The sequence below is a fragment of the Psammomys obesus genome, unplaced genomic scaffold (assembly GCF_907164565.1).
Source record: "Psammomys obesus unplaced genomic scaffold, mPsaObe1.curated_primary_1811, whole genome shotgun sequence".
In the NCBI taxonomy this organism is placed as follows: domain Eukaryota; kingdom Metazoa; phylum Chordata; class Mammalia; order Rodentia; family Muridae; genus Psammomys; species Psammomys obesus.
In genome coordinates, this window is record NW_026595981.1 from 5,180,194 (window position 1) to 5,196,674 (window position 16,481).

At 38.2% G+C, this 16,481-nt stretch overlaps 2 protein-coding genes across 7 annotated transcripts in view; one reads left to right on the plus strand and one right to left on the minus strand.

The window, feature by feature from the left end:
- The window catches only part of Nf1 (neurofibromin 1), a 236,566-nt gene that overhangs the window by 148,486 nt on the left and 71,599 nt on the right, over positions 1 to 16,481 (plus strand). The gene's annotated exons all lie outside the window — the stretch shown is intronic.
- Omg (oligodendrocyte myelin glycoprotein) lies at positions 8,723 to 11,867 on the minus strand. Its single transcript, XM_055620220.1, has 2 exons — positions 11,653 to 11,867; positions 8,723 to 10,767 (listed from the first exon to the last, which is right to left on the minus strand). Exons 1-2 carry the CDS (start codon positions 11,653 to 11,655, stop codon positions 9,439 to 9,441), a joined length of 1,332 nt encoding a protein of 443 aa, XP_055476195.1. The 5' UTR covers positions 11,656 to 11,867; the 3' UTR covers positions 8,723 to 9,438.

Genomic DNA, 16,481 nt, shown 5'->3' on the forward strand with positions numbered 1-16,481 from the left:
TATCTATCTATCTATCTATCTATCTATCTATCTATCTATCTATCTATACAGTTTTTCAGTAATAGTATTTAAACCTGTCTATTTTAAACTGCAGGCATATGTGGTTTTGACTTGAAGAAAGAATACTTGATTTAATGTTAATGAATAGAATTGGAGTTTTAGCTGTGCATAGTGTTGCACACTTATAATCCTAGCTACTCAGTAGGTTGAAACACAAAACGTGAGTTCAAGCTCAGCCCAGCCATTTTATTTAGATCCCACATCTTAAAAAAAGAAGAGGAGAAAGTGGAATTGAAGTTGTGAATTGAAGCAGAAGAGTTGTTGAGTGGCTCTGTCCTCTGGGGTTCTGGTTTGTAGATGCTGGTGTTCAGTGCATTACTTTACAGAGATGCTGTAGTGGTTGATACACATGGACTGACCTAGTAGTTCTGACTTAAGGTTTGTTTTTAAAACATTAGTATATAATCCAGCTGCTGCTCTATAAAAATAGGTGCTTGAGTTAACTACATTTTAGTGCATGCAGTCCTTGAAAGTAAATAACCGTGAGAATAATTACAAGGTTTATTTAAAAATATACAGCAAGTGTATGAGAGTAAGCACATCTAGATAAGTGTGCTCAATGTTTGAAGCACATTTTTTCAAGAACATGGTGGGAAAACATACTTGACCTTTTTTTCTTTTGTATTTTTTTGTTTAAGATGACAGAATATCAAGTTTAAAACAGTTCTGTTTACAATGAGGCTTGCTTCTTTTTCAGTGTCATTTAAAAACTTCCTCTTTGTCTCTGTTGGACTTCTTGTGGAGCTCCTGTCACCTCCAGCTTCTTTTCTCTTTCCTCCCACTTTTCCACAAGACTTCCAATGTTTGGCTGTGAGTCTTGGCCTCAGTTTTGAGGCGCTGCTGGGTAGCACTTCTCAGAGGACAACTCTGTCAGGCTTCTGTCTGCAAGCTTAGTAGAATATCCTTCATAGTGTCAGGGGTTGCCACTCTCCCATGGGGTGGGTCTTTGGGTGGGCCAGCCATTGCTCTATCTGTTCTCTCTTTATCCCTGCACATCTTGTAGGCAGGATAAATTTTGGGTCGAAGTTTTTGTGGGTGGGTTGGTGTTCCCTTCCCTCAGCTAAGAGACTAGTCTAGTTTGTAGGTGTTCTCTTCATTCTCGATGGCCTCTGCTACTAGGAGTCTCTGCTTGAGACCCCATCATTTCCTTCCAAGAGCCTACCCTGACTTAAGTCTCCAACTTGTCACAGAGATATCTCTACCCTCAGTTTCTCTTTTCTCTACAGGCCTTCTGTCCTCTTGCCCTCGCTCTCCCCAGGTCTGATCTTCATCCTCATAACTCTCAGTGCCCCTTCTCTTACCTTGTTCCCTCTCTTCAGCCCCTATATCTGGCTTTTCTATCTCCTCTTCCAAGTTTGAGATTTATACATCCTCCCTTGGATCCTCCTTGCTATTTATCTTCTTTAGGTCTGTGCCTCAGTGTGCTTATCCTGTACTATATGGCTAAAATCCACTTATAAGTGAGTACATACCACGTGTGACTTTCTGTGTTTGGGTTACCTCACTTGGGATGATCTTTTCCCAGAGGGGCTTACTGAGACTGAATCATTATCCAAGGACCATTCACAGAGTGCACCTAGCCCCCCTACAAAGATGTAGCAGATGGGCAGCTCAGACCTCATGTGGTTCCTCTAGTAAAGGAAGTGGGGACTTCGTCGGACGTGGGCTCACTTGCCAACTTTTTGATCGTTTTCTGCCAGTGGGACTGCCTTTCCAGGTCACAGGGGAAGAGGACCCACTCAGTCTTGATGCAACTGGATGGGAAAGGGAACTCCCCATTTCTGAGGAAAAGGGAAGAGGGAAAGGAGGAATGGTGGGACTGGGAGGACAGGAGGGATGGGGCTACAACAAGGATGTAAAGTGAATAAAACAAAAGAAAAAATTACACACACACACACACACACACACACACACACACACTGCCTCTTGCCATGGGGTGGTGGTACATGTCTTTAATCCCAGCATTTGGGAGCCAGAGGCAGGTAGATCTCCAAGTTCAAGACCAGTCTGGTCCACACAGTGATTTCCAGGACAGCCAGGGCTACACAGAAAAACTAAGTCTTGAAAAACAAACATAAGCAAAACAAACAAATAAAAATTTTGAAAACTGCCTTTTAGTAGGTTGGGCTCTTTTGGGGGTGGGGACGAGAGTTAGTAAGTAAAATGACTTAACATGGTTGCTTTGAAATATAAAAAAAAAAATTAGGTGTATCACCTATTTATGCTTAAGTTAAAAATGCATTACTAGTCATTTTATGATTTATATGAAAATATTTTCCTAGTTTCAACTGACTCCTTAGTTCTTTAATTAATTAGTCTTAAAGAAACTTTGGTTACTTAATAGCATAAAGCTTTCTGGTCCAATTTAAAGTCAGGACAAAACCTTAGGATCTTTTATGAAAGCAAGAGAGATGGCTATGATGGCATAAACCTGCAATCCCAGCATTAGGGAGGCAGAGTGAGATAATGAGTTCAGAGCCAGCAGGACCTCGCTTCTAAGCAAAACAAAACAAGAGATTAGATATGATCTCACAGAAAAGCCATACCATGAGGAAATATTAGCACCAACAGTTAGATAAAATTATTTTTAGACAATTACTTTACTTAACTGTCGTTAGTATGAGGCAATACAGCTGAATATTGGGTGTCTACACAATAGAGCTGTTAAATGGCTGTGTGCCAGATACTCTTACACTATATAATATGTCAGATGTGTTAGTGGGCACTGAGGCTTTGGCTGGCAGATGATAGCTTTCCTAGTGGCTTTTGTGGTATATGGCATCTTTGTTTTCCCTTACTGATGGTTCGGTGTCTCCCTCTTCTCTCTACTTGATGAAAAGCCATTAAATGTGAGCTTATTTTCTGTTGAGGCAAGTATTAGAAAGTCACTCAAACTCCCTCAGCTTTTGGAAGTGTTCACTGTGTTTGAACTGTGGCTAGGGGCAACAAAATAACGCAAAACAGAAAGCTGTATTTCCTGGTGTGATTAGGCTGATGACCTGAGTTTCGATCCTCAGAACGCAAAAGGTGTGGTAGCATTGGAGCACGCCTGTAATATCCGCACTCTTATGGAAGGATGGAAGGTAGAAAGAAGAGACTCTCCTGAAAGCTCATGGGCCACTTAGGCTAGTGTATGTAGCACAGCAACAGACAACAAGAGAGACTGCCTCAAATTAGATTGAAGTCAAGGACCAACACGTGAGCTTACCTGACCTCTGACCTCTGTACAGATGTACACATGCACATCCATGCAGACAAATATGCTTTTTAAATTAAGTCATATTTTCCATGAGATAACAACAAATCAGCTATTTGAAGTATAACTGTGAAGAGGAATCTATTTGCTATTATGGGTTCAATCATTTCTCTTCCTGAGTTAATTAATAACCCAAGAGTTCTTACACATTAAAAGGTTTATGCATGGGCAGATGGCTTGGCAGTTACCACTGGCTACTCTTACAAAGGATCTAGGTTCAATTCTCAGCACCTCCATGGCAGCTCTCAACTGTATAATTCCTGTTCTGAGGATCTGGTGCTACCTTTTGGCTTCATTAAGTACCAGCCATACATGTGGGAATACAGTGTGGTGAACAAAAACACATGCTAGCAAAACACCAGAAATAGAAAACAGAACAAAATTCCTGTAATTAAAACAAAGGTTTGTGTAGCCTCCACGAAGTTGATTGGTACAGTTGATTTAACCCATTTCTTTGTGTGTATATGTGCACATCCGGAGGCCTGAAGTTGGTGTTGAGTGTTGTTGTTTTTTTTTGTTTTTTTTTTTTGTTTTTTTTTTATTCTCTACCTTATTTTTTCAAACATGGTCTTTCTGTGGCTCTGGAGCTCACTAATTTGGCTAGACTAGCTGACTAGGCAAAAGCCCCCAGGATCCTCCTGTCTCCACCTTTTAGGGCTGATGTTACACCATGCTGCTATACCTAGCGTCTTATGTAGGTACTGGGGGTCCAAACTCAGATTTTTGTGCTTGCTCAGAAAACACTATACTGACTGAACCATCTTTCAGACCCTAACCCATTCCTTAAGACACCCTTGTATAATTTGTATATTTTAAACTACTTTTAAAATCAGAGCACAGTCAGTTAACAAGATAATAGACGTTAAAATGACAAAACTTAATCCTGTTCTTTCCATTAAACTACAGTGCACAACTGAATAATTCTGCTATTTTGTTTTGTGTACACGCTTGATTTCTATACTTTGTGAATAACCTCAGTAAACACAGACTTTCAAGCCAGGAATTCTGATGCTAAAAAATAGATGTGTTTATCCTGTATTTGTCACCTACTTTTTTAAACACACTTAATGAACGAAAGACAGTTGAACCAAAACAGCATTTTTTAAAAGCTGAGCTTCTTAAAGACCTCACTTTGCACTACAGTTTTCGGTGTGTGAAATAAATGAATCTGCTTAACACATTAGTACATTGAGGTGACATTGGCTTTCACTCCCTGGAAGACTTCATTTGAGCAGCTTACTATGCTAAATTGTTTAGGAATTTTCAGAATTAATAATAATTAGCAATTATGTGGAATTGGTTCACAGTCTACACTGCCTGAACTAGTTTTTTGGATGGCAAGTAGTACTGTAGCCAGATCCTTCATTCTGGTTTCGTTTTCCCCTCTGAGATGGGTGGTCTTGCTAAGTGGCCTGGGTTGGCTTTGACCTTGTCAGCCGTCTAAGCAGCAGGTACTATAAGTACATTCTTCTACACTGGACTTCCTTCATTCGTAATTTTTATTTACTCTCCCTTAGGACTTTGCTTTGACCTAAATGGAAGAACTGCATTGTGTCTCGCAGTTATGTGGCTGGCCATATTCTCATGTTTATTAATCATCATGTTTCTTGTGTGATAAATATTCTGTTTATGTCCTTTGCCCAGATACCTACTGGAAAAAAAAAATTTGTTATTTTTTTAAATGAATCTTCTTTTTATAATTTATTTAATTTTTATTTTATGTGCATTAGTGTAAAGGTGTCAGATCCCTTGGAATTGGCATTACAGACAGTTGTGAGCTGCCATGTGGGTGCTGGGAATTGAACCCAGGTCCTTTGGAAGAGCAGACAGCACTCTTAACCATTGAGCAATCTCTCCAGCCCCTTGTTATTTTTAAAATTAACAATCTTCCTTTATAGTATTCTATTTTAATATTTTTATCAGGTTTCATGTTTCAACATAAAGAATTCAGAAGGTTTGTATTGACAGATTTATTGGCAGTCTCTTTATAATTCATGTTGTTGTGTGCATCACATGAATTAAATGTTAAATTGAAGTGTCTTCCAGCTTTCTTATTTTTAATATTTATACCTTTTTGTTTTGTGTGTATGAATGTTTTGCCTGCATTTATGTATGTGCACTAGATTTGTGCCTGTACCTGAGGAGATCAGAAGAGGGCATCAGATCCCCTGATTTCCAGATGGTTTGAGCCACCTTTAGGTGCTGGAAATCCGGGTTGTTGGCAAGAGCAACAAGTGCTCTTAGCCACTGATCATTCTCTTCAGTCCATGTCTTCCAGTTTTCCCTGCACTGTTCAGGGAATCTTTCTTAATCCTTTTGATCCAAACCTAGATCCTATCCAAGAGCAATTGGTCAATATGTACTCTTCACCGATGGGCCATCTCTCCAGGCCCCGTGCATACACTCCTAGGAGTACGTGCATGCCCCAGCACATATGTGGAGATCAGAGGACAACTGCATGGAATTGATTCTTTCAACCTTTGCATAGGTTCTCCAGGCTTGTACACTATGCCTAGTTATCCACTGAATTATTCTCCCTAGCTCGACAAGTGCTCTTTTTCTAAGATGGCTAATAGTGGACTCACTCTTTGTTGTGCAGCCAGATTTGCGATTGGTTATCATCTTCAGGGGTATTTCACGATGTTCTAGTCCTGTGCCGGTGTTACCAAGATGGATGCCTGTGCAGCATGGCTAAGGTCAAGTGACTCTTTTTGTCTCCATTTAAAAATGAAACCAACCAAACGAAAAATGTTGTTTTCGCCAGTATGGCACAACATAAAGTTGTGGTTTGCTATTCATTGATATCATCCCTTAACAGTTCTTAATTCTTTTTTTTTTTTTCTTTCTTTCTTTCTTCTTTGAGACAGGGTCTTCCTGTCTGTCTTGGTATTCACTATATAGACCAAGCCAGCCTTGAATTCACAGGGATCTACCTGCCTCCTCAGCATTCCAAGTGCTGAGATTAAAGGTGTGCACCACCACAGCTGACTGACTTTTTTTTTTTTTTATCCATAATTTCTAGAGTATAATCTTGTGAAGGATTTTAGGTATCTTCTCTCTGACTTTTTTTGGTGTCTATTAAAGGAATTTGCTGTTGATTCATTGCATCATTATAAATTGTTTAATAGCATGAATGACCAAGACACTGAAAGCTTTATGGGAATTAACATCATTTAACTCTTAGGAGGAAAAAAACCACTATTCTGTCAATCCATTTTCTAGATGAGGAGAATGAGTTAGAGAAATCAGGTGTTTTGTTGGTTGTACAGCTAAGAAGTGACAGAGGTGAATTACATACCAGACAGAACAAAGCCTCATGGCTGTATGTACATGCGTATACAGAATAGAGACTCTTCAACTTGGGTTAGACTTACATCTCAAGAAAAAATCTTTTGTTAGTTTATGATATCCTAAATTGAAAATGTGTTTATTAGAACCCTTAAATTACTTTATAGTTGGCCAAGCCATTTAACAAAAAACCGTGATACATGCTGATGTATACCTACACTTAGGTGTATGTATGTGCCTAAGGAAGCATTTGGGAGTGATAGCACAGCAGCATTTGGAGATGAGCCCTCTTTGATTAATAATGACGCAAATATCATTTCCTTAGAGGGGAAGCATTATCTAATTACTCTAAGGCTAGGTAATGCTTCTTCCTAAGGACAGTCAGTATGGTTGACAGATGTACTTTCAAATTTACCAAGCTTTTCTTCTGCATTTTGCATGCATGGCAGGATGGTACAGTCCATGGGTACTGCTAATGGTAATCCATAATTATACTTTGCTGTCACTGTCTCCACAGGAAGACAGTGTTAAACTTTGGCATCCATGATTTAAAAGTGAGCTGTAAACAATCTGGTCTTGTGAAACTCAGCCTATCTGTTAAAAACAACACAATTCAAACTATGTGTGTTGTAGATTAGGCACTGAAAGCAGCTGACCTCTCTGTCAGGGGTAATGAAGACAGTGGATCATTTTGGAAGGGAGAGTGGACAACACAACCATTTGAAGAGGTAATGGTTTTGTAAGTCATTTTAGGGGCTTTTCTTCACGGTACGATTACTTAATATAGTGAGACGTTTATAAAGGCAGGAAAATATTCAGAAGCCACCGTAGAGACAATATAAGGAAGTATTTTATTGAAATATAACTAATTTTTATAAGCTTAGTCCTTTAAAAAGAAAGAAAAGAAAAAAGAAAAGTTTAGGACAGGCATGGTATTGCTGTCTTTAATCCTAGCAGTTGGAGGCAGAGGCAGGTGGGTCTCTGGGAGTGGGATGCCAGCCTGATGTATGTAGTGAGACCACTCCTATATGAGGAGTTCCAAGCTAGCCAGTGCTACATAGTGAGGCCCTGTCTCAACACAGCAGTGAAAAAGGTATGGAGAGGAGTTCCGTAGTGTTGTTACTTTCTGAATAGAAGTGTTCTTAAGTGGCTGAGGGGATGGCTCCTTGGGTAAGAATCCTTGTTCTTCCAGCATTGAGGGCAGGAGTTGGAGTTCCTAGCACCCATGTAAAAGAAAAAAAAAAAAAATCAGGCATGGCTGCATGTGTCTGTACCCCCTAGCATTGGGGTTAGGGTGGGAATAGACAGAGCCTCAAGAGATCACTAACCTGGCTAGGTCACCTAACCTAGCCAGAATGACAGGCGTTAGTTCAGTGAGAATGATGTCTCAAGCCAGTAAAGCAAAGAGCAGTAGAGGAAGATAGCTGATATGTCCAGTCTTAAGTGTATGTAGCCTACACATGTGAACAGGACAGGGAGGAGGCAGTTGTGCTCTTAGTCCAGGAAAGAAAACTATGATTTTTTAAATTTTTTTAGGAAAAAACATAACTTACTTCTGTAGTCTCCCCAAATTTAGAAATGCTTGAAGTTAGATTATTTTTTATATCTTATAAAAATGAGTGCCTATGTTGAGGCTTGTTTTGATTCTCAGTTGTTTCTTATGTTTGTTGCTAATTCATAAAGTGAAATACTTTTATATTTTGTCCAAATTTCTCAATACTTGATTTATTCTAACTGGAGTCCAGTGCAGTTGATTTGGACTGTTAAATCTGTCCCCTGTCCATCCTCATTGTTAGTCCATTCTCCTCGATAATTACCTGGTTGTGGAACTAAAGGAATCCCACCCACTCCTCCCCCTCCTTTCCACACCACACACTCCCTCAGCATGACCCAAGTTGTCAGACTTCATGGCTGTAGCCACGAGCTAATCTTATTTTAAATTTGGTAGATCAGATTATAATCTCAGATTTTATAAAAGATAAGTTTCTCCTACAATAGTAGTAGTAAGATTTTAACTCTGTAAATATTTAATTTTTAATAATGAATGATCTATTAAGTGTGCAAGAAAACTCTTTAACACATCCTTAAACTAAAACTTTTTATTATTTTTCTTTTTTCTTAAATGCAAAACAAAGTTAAATTTTCCTTGTTAAGATGCAAAGCCAAGTGCTTCCTAGCCTTCTGAAGAGCAGTTGTCCATTATATAATCTGTAAAGTAGCCAAGAGTTCTTCAGAAACAGGGCATCATTTAGATTTAAAACAGCTCTGGCTTGTGTGTAAAATAATGATGTGTGACCATTTACAGAGTGGCAGTCTTGGTTTTACTTTAGAGGCAAAATCTTGAGTGTTCCACATTTCCTTCATTTTAAAGGACTTACCAGGATTTCCTAGAGCAGAAATTGTTAGGTTTTTTTTTTTTTTTGATTCTACTAAATGATTATTATGATAATGTCCAGAAAATTAAGTGACACAGCTATGAGCATAGACCTTTTATTTTTTTCCCAGACATTTGACAGTGTAAACATACATAAAATACATATTAAAGTTTAGATGTTTTTTATATTTTTGCAATAAGTTGAAGCCTTAAAAAGGAAACATTTCATTTAAAAAAAAAAGTCATTAGTTTTACTTAAGACCATAAAATAGCAGCAAGTACCAAGACATTGTGCATTTTTAATTAAGACAAATTACTTCTTTTTTACGTCAAAGTCAGAAATACAAGACTGGCTTTCTTGAATACATAATATAGTTTGAATCACTGGTTAGATAGGGGCATATTTTCCCAACTGTACATCAGGAGGAAGGTTCTCCTTGGTTTCAGAAACTGCAGACCCTCAGCCAGCCAGCAGGACCACAGCGTTGAGCATTAAAAGGAGTGAAACATTTACTTTCCAAGCACTAGCCACAGAAGGTAGTCGAGTCTTGACATTTGCAGTTGTTTCTTCCCTCCGTAAGTTAAGGGTTGTGCTTTGCTGAGGCGTTTCAGAGAAATTATTTGGCATGCCACTAGTGATGCTCAGGGTCATGGGTGTTGGGGATGATTTTGTTGCACTAGTGAGGGTTGTGTTTGAAACTGACTCATCCTGGAGGTGGATAGTTAGAGTTGCAGCTGCTGCTTCATGTGAGTTGGTCATTTCTGTGGGTGTGTCTTCTGGGTAGGGCACCAGAGCCCTGTCAGTGCTAGTAAAAGTGGGACCTCTGCTTAGCGTGACACCAAATGTTGTTTCCTTTCCTCGATAGTGTTTGGGTATTTTGGTCACTTTGGGTTGAGTTACCATACTCAGAGAGTTAATGGTGGCCACCGTCTGCATCCCACTGATAGTGAGTAAGCTGGAGGTAAATCCAGGGGGTGTGGGGTCCATTCTCTCTTCCGTCAGAGAAGATGCCTGGTTAGAACACGGAGTCCCTATCACATGGGCTTGTGTTTCCATCACCCACTTCAGTAAGTAAGTAATGTTTTGTTTATGGTCACATGACCACCTGTTATTATGAAGAGTTATCTCTTGCAACTGCAAGAGTTGGTCAAAAGACTGATCTGGAATAAATGTGAATTTATTGTTGTGCAGGTAAAGATGTGTGAGACTCGTCAGGTTTATCAACGTCCCTGGAAGGATTTGTGTCAGTGAGTTATTAGACAGGTCCACAGTATGTAGTTTGGAAGGCATGTTGGTTGGAACTGTCCAAAGTTTGTTACTGCTGAGGTTGAGAACCTCAAGACTTCTTAGGGTATTTTTAATGAGAACAACCTTTTCCAGCATATTCTTAGAGACATCCAGGTATTTAAGGTTCCACTGATAAGCAGTATCAGATTTGTCAAGAAGTTTTATATTGTTGTTAGCAGCAGACATGTTCCAGAGAGACCGAGGTAACTGAGCAGGCAGACTTTCAAGCCTGTTGTTTGAAATATCCAGGGTCCTCAGATTGGTATATTGGGTCAACTGGTTATGCAGGTCAGTGAAGTGGTTATAGGACAGGTTTAAATGTATAATGTTCTCTTGTAGTCCGGGTGGTAATGTAGTCAAGTTTCTGCCTGAACAGTCCACATGCCTGTGCCTCTCTGTGCATATACATTGGAGAGGACATATGCATAACATGCCAGGCGTGAGAAACAGAAGGATGAACAGGCAGGAGGACATTTTCAATATCTGATATTCCATCAAAGCCTGCAAACAAACAGATACATCCTTCTTTTAATATGCAAATATACTCTCAGCATCTGCATGGGTCACTTAGCATTCGGCAAAATTTTCAATAAACCTCCTTGTTGTCGAGTCCTTTTATAATTGTTCCAGTGATTAAACTAACAAAGCTGCCCTTCATTTATAGTCCAAATGCCTAATCCTTCATTTGGGGCTATGTGGTGGGTGGGGGTGGGGGAATCAAGGGAGAGAGAGAGAGAGAGAGAGAGACAGAGGCAGAGAGAGAGACAGACACAGAGAGTCAGAGAGAGATGCTCTCCTGCATTTTTCTTTATTTTTACCCTATATTCATTCTTATTTATCTTCTCAAAGCCTTAACATGATAGAATGACATTGTCTACAAATGAGTTTTACAGTCTTATTTAGGCTGTTACTATTTTTGATGTTTTCTTATTCAGAAAAAAAAAAATGGCTGTCATGTCTGTTTTTCTTAAATCTCTGCAGCATTTTAAGACACAGTATGTTTGTAGTTTTAGATGTTAAAGCAGTTAGATTAAAATAGTTTATTGAAATTTCATCTTTTCATGGATAATTATATCCTTGTAAAAAACGTTTTAATGAACTCAGACAAATCAAGACCGATAGCATACCTTTAAACATCATGTTTTGTCAGGTGATTTTTTTTTTTCCCCTGTATATTTTAGTACCACTTTTAAAGGAAAAGCAATATATGTATTTACAAAGTGAGTGGACATTAGAAAGAAAAACTCAACTATTACTGCAGCAAATTTGGTGCATGCACTTGTTATTTGAATATATTCAAATCCTAGCATTGGCTTGAAAAGAAAAAAAGCTAAATAAGAGAAAAAATATAAAGTCGGTCTTTTACCAATTTAAACAACTGCTTACCATAATGTCGTCTTCAACACCAGCATCTCTTTTTCTCCGGGAAGCTGGAGGCTTAAAGGTCGTCTTGTTCTGAGGAGTCGGAAGGGTTTCTGGCTGTGGGCTGTGCTTGCCTGCTCAGCTGCATTGTGTTGCTGTGAGCCGAAGCTCTGCAACCACCTGATCAGCACCACATAGGAGGACTGCAGAGCTGTCATTGGTGTGACTCAAATTTATTGCAAGAGGTGCATACGCAACAAAATGGACTTTTTTTTTTTTTTTTTTTTTTTTTAAACAGCCCTGAGAGTACCTTACATAGCTTCAGTTTGCTACCGGGTGGAATACTTCATGCAAATTAGGGCTGGGCTTTACTTCTTTCTATGTACTTCTCTGAGCTCGGTTTGCACATTTAAACATTCTCTTGCTGCGGTATATATTTTTTAAGCCTCTACATTCTTTTTATTTGTTAGAAAATATTGAAGATAGACTTAATCTTCTTTTTGAATTGATTTCCAAGATCCTCGTTGAACTGTTTTCAATCTCTGCATTGTTATGTTCTTTTCAGAAATGGTTCAGTTGTCACATAACATTTTTTATGGTATGATAAAATCTTAAATTCATGTCTCCCTTTATCATGGTTATTATATTTAATTAGCTTTTCAAATTTATCAACCACTTACATGTTTCATCATACCTTTTAGGAAACACAGGGATAATTCAATATGATTATTTTGTTTTTGCCTTCCTGATACAAAAGATCATTTGACTAATGCTACTCACACACCAAGTATATCACTGTCCTGTTCCCTCCCTCACCCAACACATGAAAACCCCTGCCTTAGTGCTGGTGATCAAAATCTAGGAGATGTCATATTTAAAACAAAACCAACCAAACAAAAAGCAGGTTTTTACTGTGTGTGCCTGGCTGGCCTAGAATTCACTTTGGAGAGCTGCCTGGTTCTGCCTCTCAGTGCTAGGATTAAAGATGTCCACCACCATACCTGGCAGATGTTTTTGCTATGGTTTTTTTTTTTTTCCCTCCTTTCTCCAATGTCCAACTTTTAATTATCAATCAAATGGTAAAATAATTGTTCATATTTTATGTATTTGGGTTAGATGGAGTTTTTTTTTTTTTTCCCATGAAACTTGCTTTGGATAGTATAGATAGAATATTGCTTTCTTCAGAGCTATTGTTGGGACTGTACAAAAAAAATCATTAATTTTATTTTATGAATAACAATATTAAGGCTAGAGTGGCAGCACACTGTAATCCTATCACTCAGAAGTTGGAGTCAGGAAGACCAGAAATTCAAGCCCAGTCCTGACTACACAGTGAGTTCAAGGCTAGCCTAGACTACATGAGACCCTGTCTCAAGATATAAAACTATTATTTTCAAATTATTTATTCATATTTGTTCCATATTTATATTATATCTCTCTCATAAACTTAATAGATTTAAAAATACATGCAGCAATGTTTGTAAAAGATAAAACCATAATTAAGAATTTTATAAAATGAAACTAGATTTATGGTATCTTGAATATCTTAATGTATCATTTATATAATCAGTTAAAACTCAGTTTTAATTTGCAACATGACCATTTTACCATAGGAAAAGAAAACAAGAAAATTACGGTATATTTATCATCAAATTGTCACCATTTAAAAACCAACAGTTAGGGGATGGAGAGATGGCTCAGTGGTTAGGAGCATTCTCCTCTTCCAAAGGACCCAGGTACAATTCCCAGCACCCACACAGCAGCTCACAACTGTCTGTAATGCCAGTCCCAAGGGATTTGACATCTTCACACTAATGCACATAAAATAACATTAAATAAATTGTTTTTAAAAACCAGCATTTATTAGCATATTACCTGTTAAGAAAAATGCCTAGGCACTATTTTATGTTGTCTGCTGGTAAATTTTGTGAAGTATCGTTTTATTTGAATCTGGAAAGGAATTGATTTACTGAAATCCATAGCTTATCTTCTTAGAAGAGAACTATCTTGTAGGAGTCTCCTTCAGAGTAAAAGCAGTGTTCCTAGAAAAGGCTCTACATTTAAACAATCTGCACCATTAGTGATTGTTATTGATTCAGGATTTTACTGCTGCTTTGAGTGTTCATTTGGATGTTAGACTCTTTATATGGATCTCAGAATCTAGTTGCCATCATGATCCCTGAAATAATGTTTGAAGTACTGCATTCAGCAGAATTGTTTTGAAGGTGAGAATGGTTTTCTCTTGGCAGCATTCCATGTCAGCTCACATACCATACCTATCACCACACGTCAAGGGGTATGACTAAGAATCAACTTGCCAAACTTTAAAATCTCTCTTAGGAACACTCGTTATGTCATTATAGACGTGGAATTACCTACTTGAGTTACACTGACAAATACTTTCATTTGAAAGAAAATTTTATGTCATTAGTTAATTAATGTGTTCTAAATTAACTTAAGCTTCGTCTGTATTAATGACTTTGCTGGCACTATGATAAAATACCTGACAGGAACGATTAAAGGAGGAAGGATTTGTTCTGCTCACCCAATCAGCTCATATCCAATGGCAGATACAAAAGAGAGCCAAGCTATAACCCTCAAAGGCCACCCCAGTAGCCTTAAAACTACCAGCTAAACCTTTTGTAGAACCTGTCCCTTCAGTGCTGCCAACAGTTAAGACCAAGTGTCCAAACACATTAGGATTGGATTCTGCTGTGTATATAATGATGCTTTTCATCTCAAATTTACTTTTATTAAAGATGACTGTGACTTCTCAGAAAGAAAAAGAAGTTGTCATTTCAGTGTATTTGAAATACAGCAGTCTTAACACTGTTAGATTGAGAAAATTAAATAGATATATTACTCCATTTTTTTGTTTGTTTGTTTAGTTGGGTTTTAAGACAGAGTCTCTCTATTATGTAGCTCCTGCTATCCTGTAACCTGGTCCTGTAGACCAGGCTGGCCTTGAACTCAGAGATCTACCTGCCTCTGCCTCCCAAATGCTGGGATTAAAGGCATGTGCCATCATACTTAGCAAGAAGAATAATTTTTAAAAGACAAGTATTTGTTACAGCTTATTTTACATCCTATACAGAAACATTAATTATAATTTAAATAAGTTCACCAAAATAACAAATTATATCTATTTAGGCAACTAGTTTAGATTAAGCATTCAATGAGTTGACATATCTTTTGCACCCAAGGATGTATTGTTCTAGCATTGCAAAAGAAACAGCAGACCACCTGCTGTAGTAGTAGCCATAAGCATGTATGTATATATAGGTACGTGTGTATCTTAAAAATTCCAAGCTTTGAAAATACTTTTGGTCTCAAGCATTTTAGAAAAGGGGTGCTGAGGGGTGGAGAGATGGCTAAGCATGTGGCCGTTAATCCAGCGTAAATTCTGTATGTTCCTGTGTAGTACGCAGTAGCCATTCCATTTTATTCACCAGCTCCAGTTTTCCTTTATTCTTTTGTTTGTTTTATTTTCTGAGACAGGGTTTCTCTGTGCAGCCCTGACTGTTCTGGACTCACTCTGTAGACCAGGCTGGCCTCAAACCCACAGAGATCCACCTGCTTCTGCCTCCCAGAGTGCTGGAATCTAAGGCGTGAACCACCATGCCTGGTTTCCTTTATTTGTGAACTGATAAAATTGATTATTGCCAATAATTAATTGTGAGCCAATGTACTGTCATTGATGCAGGTTCTGTATCCCTTTAAAAAAGATTTATTATTTTATCTATGAATGTTTTAGCTACAGTATGTGTGTGTGACACGTGTGCCTGCTGTTGGTAAGGTCGGAGGATGGCATTAGATCTTCTGGGATTGGAGTTACAAAAGGTCACCCATATGATATCTCAGAAGATATGCTGGGAATAAAACCCAGTAACCCAGGGCCCCCAGGAAGAGCAATAAATGTTCTTAACCACAGAGCCATCTTTATCCTCTGAGCGGCCATCTTCCCTTCCTCTTCTCCAGAATATTCCTAATTTATCTGCTTGGTTTCTGGAAATGTTTGAAGTTTTTATTATATCTCCATATTTTCTACTATGTCCCTAACAACATTAACCTAACTGCCTTTTGCCTTATCCAAGAATAGTCTAAAAGGGATAATTGCATTAATGTAGCTAGAGGAGAGACAACTGAACCAGGTGTGAGCTCTTTCACTGAGGAGGGACAGTCAATTTTATACCCAGAATTATTTGAAGTCATTCTTTTCTGCTTGCCAAAAACATGACATAATGTTAATTTTTTTCAGCTGGTTTGTAGTATTTATGGCTGTTTAGTCAAAATTATGTAATTGAGCTGGGCACAGTGGTGCATGCCTGTAATCCCAGCACTCAGGGAAGCAGAGGCAGATAGATTTCTGTGAATTTGAGGCCAAATTCTGGTCTACAAACTGAGTCTAGGACATCCAGGGCTACAAGTTAAACGCTGTCTTAAAAAACAAACACAAAATTGTATATACAGATGACTCATGTTACTCTGGCTTGATCCTTCCTGTCAATTTTCTTCCTCTTGTTGGTGTGGAGAAAAACTACTTTTATTTGTTTTTATTTGCATCTTAACAGTATTTCTTTTGAAAAACAGATAAAATATGTACGTATATTACATATTCTTGTCTTCTCATGTAAAAGTTTGTACAAAGTATTCTATATCTTACTCTTTTTTAATAATTTATTTTAAAGATCATAGCCTCAGGAGACAGGGATTTGATTCATTCATTCATTTCATGATGCAGTGGGGAATACACCATGGTTTATGTGATCAGCCTTATACTGGAGGCATCTGAGTCGTTCTCATGCTTTTGTTATTGCAAATGATGATATGCTATGACCCTTGTGCTTGAACAG